Source organism: Tenebrio molitor, chromosome 2 (assembly GCF_963966145.1).
Source record: "Tenebrio molitor chromosome 2, icTenMoli1.1, whole genome shotgun sequence".
NCBI lineage: Eukaryota > Metazoa > Arthropoda > Insecta > Coleoptera > Tenebrionidae > Tenebrio > Tenebrio molitor.
In genome coordinates this window covers 27,046,412-27,058,137 of record NC_091047.1, presented here as the reverse complement: position 1 = coordinate 27,058,137, position 11,726 = coordinate 27,046,412, and the positions used below count along the sequence as shown (strand labels likewise).

Here is an 11,726-nt window from a genome sequence, read left to right as displayed (position 1 = left end):
CTTTAAGTCATCACTCATCAGCATATAAAAGGGAATCAACGGTGAAAATCTCATTAATGTTATTTATAAACAACAAGAAAAGCAAAGGACCAAGATTCGATCCTTGTGGAATGCCAGAATTAACTGTAAAGCGAAACGAACTGAATCCCATATACTCAACATATAGAACCCTATCAGACATATATGATTTAAGTAGAGATAAAAGAGAAGGACTGAAACCGAAGGCACTCAATTTACTAAGAAGGATGTTGTGGTTAAGCTTGTCAAAAGCCTTCGAAAAGTCAGTGTATATCACGTCAACCTGAGTATTGTTATAAGAGCATTGGCAATGTAGTCGGTAATGCATACTAGATTTGTAATCGTAGAACGCGAAGAGACAAAACCATGCTGACTTTCAAAAATATGCCACTTAACATTTGAATAGATAAACCTATACAATACAGATTCAAACAACTTAGAAAAATTAGACAGAATTGTGACGGGGCGGGAGAAGTAAGTACTTACAGTCTTTAATCAAAAAAGCAGGAATTCCATCATCACCCGAACATAGACCCGACTTAAGCAATCCAATGGATTCCAAAATATCAGCATCCGAAACAGTATACAAATGGAATGTAGCATTTCCAAGAACATCTATTAAATTCGCAAGAGCATCTGCAGTATCGTATGAATTCTTAAAATGAGTCGCAAAACTGTTCACAATTTCAGAAAATGAGTTCAAAGAATGACCACCATTGCTCATACGGGAAGGAATCCTACTCCGACCCTTCCTATTGTTAACAAATGACCAGAATTTCTTAGGATCACCGACCAAGTTTTCTTGTACCTTAGAAATATAATCACGGAAAACCACATCAATTTCACGCTTCACGTCACGTCTAAAGTTCTTAAATTCTAAAAAATATGATGGAAGACCAGTGCGCTTATATTTTTTGAAAACATTACTCTTCTTCCTGATTTTAGTAATGATCGCAGAATTAAACCATACAGGATAGTGCCGCGTCGTACATTTCTTGAGTAGTACATGAAGATCAAAAATTTTGTATAGTTTAGAATAGAAACGTTCACACATAACATTAACATCATCACAAGCTGATATGAAGCTCCAATCAACATCCATAAGTTCTCTATACAAACCTACAAAGTCAGTCTTCCTAAAATTGTAAGCGGCAACATCAGGAATCTGACGTCCAATAAACGACAAGAAATCATGATGTACTTCACAGTTGAAATCAGCAATCAGGAGATCAAGTAGTCTACCTAAATCATTGTAAACGACATTATGTTGAGAAAGATTCAATATATTCAAAAAGTTTGTAACAGCTGATCATCTGGAATCAGACACACAACCATCGACACATCCAAACCCAGGAGCATTGAAGTCACCAACAAGTAGGACTTTTGAAGAAAGAGAACTAATCATCAACTCAAGACACTCCAACGCAGTTAAAAAATCCGAAATAGTCAAAAATGGAGGAAAGTATAAAACAAACACATAAATATGTGTCAAAGAGTTCAACATTACCTTAAAGCAAACCACATCAAGAGAAGGCACAATCGTACGAATTGCCGATACATCAATCATTTCAACACTAAGAGTGTTACGAGCTAGCAGCAAGACACCACTACCCCTAGACAGACCCAGAGTAGCAAAATTTCTGTCACATCGAAATACAGAAAACAAATCATGATTAACAAGTTCGGAGGAATAGACACAGTCAGATAACCACGTCTCAGAAATGGCTATTAAATCAAAGTCGGATGTAGAAGCTGAGTTAAAAAAGGAATTAATCTTACTATTCATACCACCAACATTTTGGTAGTATAAGCTTAAAACAAACGTAGTGCGAGATTGTGATATTGTATCATTCAAAATAAGCTGTAATTGCTATTGTGATAGCCCAAACAAATCACGCTTTACTTTGCTGATGAGTCGTTGGTGAGATAGACACTTATCGTATTCCCAGGTAGCATGATTGCAGTCAATAACTTCATCATCAGCCTTTTCCTTTAGTTTTAGACAATTTATGCAACACAGCTCTGAGGTTTTACAATCCTTGACAGCATGGTCCTTCGCACAGCGAGGACAGCTTAGAGCACTTACACTTATGTGATGAATGATTGAAACCGTTGCAATTGAAATATCTATATACTTCTACAGCATCATAAATCGTGCAGCTGTCGTACAGACCTTACACTCAGGGCTTTTTTATAAGTTGAAATATCCACCTCGATCAGTGCACAAAAGATACTATGATTGTTTTTTAAAGGAGCTAACTTTAGAAGCTTCTATTCAGATTTTTTACCAAAGATACATTCATTCTGTTTAGACAAATAAGTGAGTAAAGTTACTTCACTCAACTTTTCTGAGATGCCTGAAACTCGAATGCGGGGGCGCACTGATGAGATCATATGAGTCTGAGAGTTTTTCCTTGACAATTTGCTTTAATTCATCAGTATTGTCACAACCAAGCAAAAGACCACCGCCCCGGAGATTTTTTACTTTGCCTATATTAACGGAAGTGTTTATGGGATCAACTCTATTTATGATGTCAGCTTTGGTTTTATTTGCAGTTTGATTTCTGTCCTTCGGCAACACAATTATTGTTTTCTGAGAATTTTTAGCAACAGCTTTGGCATATGAAGCTTTGGTCTCAATATCTTCCTGACTAAGATCCGTTGGGAGTTTTTGCAGTTTTTGTTCAAAAACAGCACTACTTTGGCTATTTCTATTTAACTTCATTAATTCGGTGCGCAACTTAAAATTTTCAGAGGTTAATTTTTCAATTGAAAGCTGTAACGAATCAATCTTGTTAGATAACGGCTGGAGCTGTAGCGCATTACAACATCGGATACAATCTCCCGAAGTTTATCCGTAGTAAGGGAAACAGTTTGGACCTGATCTGCACCAGGTACTAATGTCGTGGCATTACTTACATCAGAACCAGAAGCAGTTAAAACAATACTACAAAAAGTGCAGGTCCACGTTTCAATCCTGCCATTCTTTTTTAGATTTTCATGTTGAGCATCATTAAGATCAGTACACGTAATGTGATAACTACCACCGCATTTCCCAGAGCAAGTCAAAAATTGTTCCGATCGTGAAATGTTGTGTTTACATCGGTCGCACTTGACCATGATGGTCACAGAGCACGCGACAATCAGCCGCAAAAAAGAGATAAGAACAATCACGGGAGATAAGGGAACGATTTCAACACAATTGCTTTGCATAAAAGTCGGTTACTCACCGACCCAGAATATGGGGCAAGAAGGCTCCAATCACAACCCCAAGTCCTCCAGGGTTCGCAATGAAAAAAAAAAAGAAAAACAAGTGTCGAAAAACCAGTATAATGCAGACCACTCGCAGATCAACCTCACAGGCTGACCGCGCGCGCGCAAAACCTATATCGTCTGTATGTCGCGTTACAGTTTTTCTGGATGTGTCAAAATAATTGGCATCGGTGGCATTGGATCGTTGCTTTCGGTCTGAGCGATTCGATCGAAATGTTGAGTCCGGCCAGTTATTTTTTTTTTTTATCGTATATCGATTTGTATTTGCGTTCGATTTCAGTCAGGACCATTTGGATTGGGGTCCCTCTCCTCTTGATATTTACGGTTGGGTAGCCTTCTTCGTTTAAATCTTCCTCCAATTCTTCTTTTGTGATCGTGCTCTTTTAAACTCGTCGCGTGTGCTTTAAAGGCTTCCTTATAAATTTGTATCATAATATACTATTTTTCACTGTTTTTACGATGAGGAAATAGTTATTTGGATTATTAGTGCAGAAAATGATATTTTGCGAGTGCGAGTGTATTGCGTAGCCGAGGCGCGTTAGCCGAGGCACAGCAACACGACCACTCGCAAAACATTTTCTGGACGTGTAATCCACAAAATTTTTCATGCCGACAAATTTAAATCATTTTTAAAAAGTAAAAAATTATTATTAATTAATTCAACCAAAGTGACTTCTATGTCAAACTTTGTTGACATTTAAGAATCAATGCTGCCAGCCCATTCTCAAGTGAATTTTTAACCAAGGTCATTTTTGTAAGTACTAGGTCGGAAATTTATCGTTCCAAGGAAACTTTTTGACAACTATTTTTATCTACCAAAAAATTACATACTTTGTAACTTGATAACGATGCATAAATGTCGCGTTCTTTTGACGGTTGTAGAAAAACATATATGTAGATATTTTTCTTGAATATGCAGGTGTCCCAGAACTGCTTTATTAGGTGTTTCTAGTTGTACTATTCCGTAAAATCGTTTTATAATTTCCAAGTTCAATTACATATGTATAAAACGTCCATGAATAACAAGAAATTTTGCGTTTCTAGTTTTTGCATTTGTTAAATTTTCCAAAGTGTTTCAAATGATTTGACTGACTTTTTATCAATGTCCTTTCTTGTATCATATTACCATACTTATCTCTGTATACAGTAGGCATGGTAATCATAAAGGTATGCATGCAAAAAATAAAACTGTTTTAACAACGAACGAATAGTATCGCAAACAATTTTCCTCAGTACTATTCCTGTAAAAAATGATAAACGCGACCGTTGCTGCGACACTCGTCGACCCTACCAAACCATTTTTTTCATGGTATGACTACATATTATTTTGTGTAATGCTTGTCTTTAGTTCCATCATCGGGATTTATTTCGGTTGTTTCGGAACCAAACAACGAACCGTCAACGAATATTTGTTGGGTGGAAACAGCATGAAACCTTTACCTGTTGCTATTTCGCTAACCGCCAGGTAACATATGTGTCAATATCAAAATCTACTGGAAAAAAATCAAATAATTTTAGCCACATTTCGGGGATCAGTCTTTTGGGACTACCTGCAGACGCGTACCGTTATGGAGGCAGTTTCTTACTGGGAGGCATTTGCATATTGTTCGTAACAGTTGCAACAATTTTTATTTATCTGCCAGTTTTCTTTGATGTACGAGCGACCAGCATGTACGCATATTTGGAAAGACGATTTGATCACAAAACAAGATTGTTAGCTTCCTTCCTCTACGTTTTATCATCTCTTCTCTCCAATCCTGTAATTGTTTACGTCGCAGCTTTAGCGTTCTCAACAGGTAAACAATGTCGTTTTAAAATACAATTTTGAAAGTATCCGTTTCGCAGCCACTGGTCTAAAAGTGCATTTGGTAGTTCCCGTTGTCTGTTGCATTTGCGTGTTTTACACCAGTATCGGTGGTGTAAAAGCCGTAATATGGACTGACGCTTTTCAATTTATTTTTACCGTTGGGGCTCTCATGTTTGTTTTCGTGTTGGGCGTCAGATCGTCTGGGGGAATTTCGGAAGTTTGGACAAAAGCTCTCTATGGCGAGAGATTGAACCTTTTCGAGTAAATTAGTCTTAACTGCTTTAAATTCATAATTCAACTGTTTTTATTTTTAAGCTTTAGTCTTGATCTCACCAAACGTGATGGTTTTTGGGTTGTGGTAGTTGGATTAACTATTCATTGGATGGGCACAATTAGTATCCATCAAACTTGTATTCAGAAAATTCTGTCAGTTCCAACATATGCCGAGTCCAAACTGTGAGTATTATTTTATGACTAAATGACAAATTGTTATGGCAAACAGATCTCTTATATGGTATGGAATTGGTATGGTAACAGTTAAAGCCGTTTGCGTTTTAATTGGGTTTGTGATGTATGCCAAATATGCCAGTTGTGACCCTCTCACAACTAAGAAAGTTACAAAAAATGACCAGTTGGTGCCGTATTTTGTCGTGGACGTTGCTAAAGATATCCCAGGTTTATCTGGAATTTTTATTGCTGGAATCGTGAGTGCTGGTTTAAGGTAGTTTCTTTATTTAATCAAAATAAATTTGTTTCAAATACATTTTATTGCAGTACTTTATCGGCAAATCTAAACTGCTTGGCTGGCACCATATATGAAGATTTTTTATCAAAATTATTACCAAAAAATATCACCGAAAAAACTAAATGCGCCGTGTTAAAACTCATTGTTATAACAACAGGGATTTTGTGTCTTGCCATGAATTTTGTCGTCGATCATTTGGGAGGCGTTATCCCTCTAAACATGGCTATCGTGGCGATAAGCAATGGCCCTCTACTAGGAGTTTTTACTGTGGGGCTGTTATTTCCGCGAGTCAGAGCTAAAGCAAGTTTCTTTCTCAAACAATATCCAAAACTTATTTTTCTTCTTCCAGGGAGCTTTCTACGGAGCCATCGCTGGTTTGATTTGTATTTCCAGTATTGTAATTCCCGCCAAATACTATCAGTCTCGGGGACTGATAAAAGACACTACCAAACCACTTTCTACTGAGGGTTGCCAATTTTTCAACAAAAGTGCTATTCCATCCAATGTTTCCTTACAATTAGAAACATTTGAGCCGCATTCTATTTTCAAATTATCTCATTTTTGCTACACCTTAGTGGGAGCGGTGGCAACTATGGTTGTGAGCATCGTCATTAGTTATTTGACAAACGAGAAAGGTGATATTCCGATAGATGAGTCCCTGATAAGCCCCGTTAGTCGTTCTCTGTTGACAAGGGAAGTCAGAATAGTTGGCACAACCCAATACAGAAGTGTTGACATTCCTTTAGAGTCTTTAGACAGTTAAAAATATCTACATGTATAATTTTATTAATCTAGTGATTTTGTTGATAGAGTGTAAAAATAACGTTAAAAAGTCGTAATTATACACAGGATTATTTACGTAAGATGACGACACTGACCAGGTAAAAATGTAACCCAAAATTTTTGTATTTAAAAATTAAATCAAGAGTCCAAGAAGGTATTCTATTAATTTGAAAGGTATAATAGGTATATCCGTACATCTGTTATTGCATTTTTCGTTCATATTTAACTTCAGAATTATAGAGCACACCTGAAAAATCAAAAAGTCGATTTATTACAGTTTTTTCCACATGGAAAGATGCCTTTTTGAAATTTGAACTTCATTTTTTATATAGGTTAGGTAAGCTTGACAGCATAAAACGTCGCTGATATTTTAGAACACCATAATATTGTCTGTTTTATTCTCTGCACGGTGCTCTTCGCGATGTTATAATACTGGGCTATCCTCCGGATCGACCACCCTTCTTTTAATTTGGAAAGAATAAGCACTTTCGCGTTTTCGGTTAGATTAGGCATTTTGTTTGTCAAAATTGACATTGATCATTGACAAAAAATGTAAGTGCATTTCACACTGTAAAAAATTAAGTGTACTCTATAATTTTGAAATTAACTGTACAATGGCGGACAAAAAATTTCGTTCACAACTGTCATTCCACTCACGTATGCTGTAAAGCAGCCTTTAGGAACGAATAACCTCACTTCACATGTTGACATGTGTCAATCTAATTGTATCTATGTTCTTATGGGTGACAGTAATAAATTTCAAATTTTAATTTGCAACGCCAATCATAATGACAATAAAGCGTGGCTTACATTGACATTTTTTGAATTGACATAAATTTGACGTCTAAAATTCCGTGTCCGCAACTGTACGTGAATAATACTGTATCTAAAGACGATTACTCTCGTGTCAAAAATAAATTACTCCCTAGGATTTAGGGATATTCGTTACTAGGTTGCCATAAATTTGGTCAGGTTGGAGGTTATGTAGTTTCTGGTCACAAACAAAAAATATCCCAAAAATGTAAGGCAGCAAGTTAATTGTAACAGTTGCAAATGACTAATTTCTCTCCTAGTGATAGATGATTTTTGTTTCACAATCAGTTTTGGTTACTGGCGGCATATTTATTTAGATTTAATCTCTCAATTCAAAGTAACCAACCTTAGGCATTCAAAATTACTTTTGAAAATTCTAGTTACACACAACATGAAAAACGTTATTTCCCTAAAAGTTCGAATTCTAGGGAGTAATTAATTTTTTTCACTACTAGTCTTAGAAGGCGTCATTATTGAGTCTCGAATCGACCCCAGAAGTAGAATTTCTCTCCCTAGGTTAATATTTTTTTATTATTAACCAGTAGTCAATAATGGACAGCCGTCACCTAGCAACGAAAGATTTTCTTTGATTTTATTGGTTAACGTAGACAGACGATTTTCAATTTTCATAGCAACCGTTGAAAAATGAGAACTCGGATCGTCGCATAGGACAAACAAATTTAATAAATAATTATTATTAGAAAGGGTTTTAATGTATCTAGTAGTGAAAAAAATAATATATACACCACGCTAGAGAAGACAATTTTAAGCCTCGCTTCTTTATTCTTTATAAACTACCTCGGCTTAAAAAAATGTCTTCTCTACCTTGGTGTATAATTACTATTAAAACATTCAATTCTCTTTCTAATAGGTTGAAAATGTTGAAGTGTGTGTTAAAATAATAAAATTTGTAAATTTCAGGATGTTTTATTGCTATTCTATTGATATCTTTCTACACGAGTTTTGTAGGACTTCTTCGATGTTATTTGTGTTTAATCAAGTTCCTGATTTTTCATGAAAGTCCTTACAAGAGACTAAAAAGACATAGAGGCGCTATTTAGTTTACGATAGGTTTTTAAATTTTATCAAAACATTTTTTTCGGCCTCCCTAAAGGCCCTTATACATGGACGTGAATACCTTGAGACATGCATGTGCATACGTGAACGCGTAAGCAACATCGTCAATGTGGAAGCAAAATAAAGCCACGTTGTTGAATGCACAATCAGAAGAACAAAGAACACCGCGATGAATGTGTCTTCCCCAGAAATTTTGCTCGTACGCTGATCTATGCATGTGCATGTATCAAGAAGACATCCACATCCGTGTGTAACCCACTTAACTGGGAAACTCACCGTTACCTTACACTTTAGGTCAAGGGAGCTACGATTTCCCAAACGATGCGGGAAATTTCTGGTGGAGTGCGGGGGCAATGTTACACGGCATCGTTAATTTATTCTTTTCACAGTTGGGTACTTTAAAATTTAAGTGTTCATACGTTACTTTAAATTAGTGTAAAAAAACACATTTCCCTGTATTATTTTTCCGATAAATGTGTTGCTTTAATTTATATTAACCAATAAATAATCATAATCAGAATATGTATGTCAAAAAGTTTGACAATTATTATTTCGTAAAAATCTGCAAAATTGCACAATAAAACGAAATCACAGAAGTTGATCTATGATCCTAATGACGGTTTATGTACCTACTTTATATTTGATCTATCTACAGTGTGGAATAAAATGATTTACAATTTACATCTAGTTACCTTTGGAATTTTTGCACATGTAAATTTTCCTGTACCGCTCTACTGTTTTTTTTGAAGTGCCGAACTATTAGTTCTGTCAATAAATGTCATCAATTGAATTGACAATTGTAACAATTTACTAAATTGGTGGCCACTTTCAACACTAGCTGTGACTTGCTTTTGTTAGCTCCTTTTTAATTTCAGTCTCTACTTTGCATTCATATCATCCCTTCGCAATAAAAAATAAATCACATTTGGAATTTTGGAATATTTTGAGGTTAGGGTTTCTCTTTTTTGTAGAGCGGCATTTCGTATTTTTACAAGGGTAATGCAAAGGTAACTAGATGTAAATCATTTTTTTCCACACTGTATATAAAGTCCATTCATTTTGTATTGAACTTTTCAAGGTCAAATAATTTTATTTTTTGGCTTTGTAATTATGTTTTGTACTATTCCGGACACGGAATCTTGGCCATAACTGACATTTAACTGGCAAATATGTGTGAACTGGCCTTTATTGAATATAACCCAACTTTTGACTCGATAATGCCATTTCCTTGCTTTTTTGATGTCAGAATAAAAACTTCAAAGTGATTTTTAATAATTGTCATTTATTAATGACGCTAATGATTGGTTTACATCATTTTGCTAGAAATGTCAAAAAAATGTTGGCCAAGATTCCGTGTCCGGAATAGTAAATAGTGACATGCAGGTAAACACCGTAAACGTTGAATTGAGCATTGCTAAATCACATTATGTTGGTTATATGCATGTCACTATTTACAAAACATAATTAGTGCCAAAATTTAAATTATTTGACCTTGAAAAGTTCAATACAAAATGAATGGACTTTACCTGTGGACACTTACTGAAACTACAATTATACTACCTGAATTTGTCTTGACAAACCAACAAATTAACAACCCAAAGAATCGCAATACAAACACTCTATAAACAAACGCAACAACTGGTCAGAAGAGAACAAACATTCACTTCGAGAGCTAGTAGAGAGCGAGCAACCCCTTTTCAAAAAGCCACCCCCAAAAAGTCACCCCCGCTCCCCCGCAGTCGCATCTTCTAGGACGTCCCTCTACTTCTCCTGGTCTCCTTTGGCGACGGCAATTTAAATTCAAACTGGGATATTACACTAGCTTCTGCCAACTGTCATGATCGATGACCTTGACAAAAGCTGCGCGAAGGCGGAGCCCAATTTTCATAAGTGAAACCTTCGATAGTGAAATTTCAAATTTGTATTTTACACTGTCCAACGGTTTGGACTAGAATGCCCGACATTTTCTAGGGACCTGTCGCCAAATAAATAGCAACATTAGCAACATAAATTGGCTCACAAATCTGTAAAGTGTGAAAAAATAGTAGCGATGTTTTAATTTGAATAGTACAGCAGCGTCGGTACGCATTTTGGTTTCTGCGTCATCGATTATGAGAGTTGGCACGAGCTCTACCCTCGGCTCTACCATCCTACCTACCATCAAGAATCGTCAAAAGTGACCACTCGGGAAGCACTAATTCGATGATTAGAAACGCTGCAGGGGAGAGCCCTTCGTAGACAAAGCAGAAAATGTTTAGAGGTCAACGGCGGTATTTTTTAACATTTAACAAAAGAAAACGCTTATTAAGACAATGATAATGTTTGCAATTTTATTTATTTGTTATTACGCTATTACTTAAAAACAAATGAAAATCGGATAAGAACATATGAGTTTTTTTAAACATTATTTTCACGTGTAAATACACTCGTGGAGTTTCGGCCGTTCCTCCAGACTCACTTGTATTTAAAAATGAAATGCTGTTCGTTGGTATAGTGGAACCAGAAATATAGTGATTTTATGAGGGATGGAGGACATTAACTTGAGAGGGTCAGTTATGGCAGGGCAATAAACTTCTGGCACTCGTCGCGCGACTGGGCTCTATCTACTTTTGTCTCCGATGGTCCATTTTCAGACGGCTCAAAAACATCTGTCATAGAATATTTATAACTCTCTTCAAGTTGGTAATAAAAGTGACCCCAAAATTGTAAAAGAAATTATCGACCAGATTCCATAAAATCACTATATTTTTGGTTCCACTATAAGCGCATCACTTGAGAACGGCTGGACCGATTTGCCTAATTCTTTTTTTAAAATGTTCGCAAATGAAGCTGGGATAGTAGGTAGAGGGCGATTCAAACCAGAACAGGACATCACGTAGTCTGCGTAGAAAGACGTCGGCTCAGTCCATGGTCTCAGAAGGGAAAGACGTGTATTACAGTGGCGGCGTTAGAAAGTAAAATTTTTCCCGTTTTTCCGCTTATTGTTGTCTGTCAGTTGTGCTTGTGTACTACTTGTGTTGTGTAAAATGAAAAAAAACCCAGATGAAAATTCAAATCAATTTTGTCCATTCATTTCGTAATGTTTATTATTTTAATCAAGTAGTAATAGTTTCATACGCCACTGGTCACTTTAACGGCGCGCATCTTAAGCCCCGCCCTTGTCTTGTTCTGGTTTGAATCGCCCTCTAGAAAGCAAATGGATAAACTTAA

General features: G+C 36.2%; 1 protein-coding gene across 1 annotated transcript; it reads left to right on the top strand.

Moving 5' to 3' along the window:
• The first annotated feature begins 4,501 nt into the window (after positions 1-4,501).
• On the top strand, positions 4,502-11,726 carry LOC138124175 (sodium-coupled monocarboxylate transporter 2-like). The gene is made up of 7 exons (XM_069039126.1): positions 4,502-4,756; positions 4,810-5,087; positions 5,137-5,359; positions 5,414-5,554; positions 5,601-5,819; positions 5,873-6,143; positions 6,193-11,726. Exons 1-7 carry the CDS (start codon positions 4,542-4,544, stop codon positions 6,604-6,606), a joined length of 1,761 nt encoding a protein of 586 aa, XP_068895227.1. The 5' UTR covers positions 4,502-4,541; the 3' UTR covers positions 6,607-11,726.

What these genes read in the sequence shown, in the direction of transcription:
- LOC138124175 (XM_069039126.1), top strand. Translation starts at nt 4,542, where the DNA reads ATGATAAACGCGACCGTTGCTGCGACACTCGTCGACCCTACCAAACCA. An exon ending in GAGAGATTGAACCTTTTCGA is followed by an intron (nt 5,360 to 5,413) that starts GTAAATTAGTCT and finishes TTTATTTTTAAG; the next exon opens with CTTTAGTCTTGATCTCACCA. An exon ending in TTCCGCGAGTCAGAGCTAAA is followed by an intron (nt 6,144 to 6,192) that starts GCAAGTTTCTTT and finishes TTCTTCTTCCAG; the next exon opens with GGAGCTTTCTACGGAGCCAT.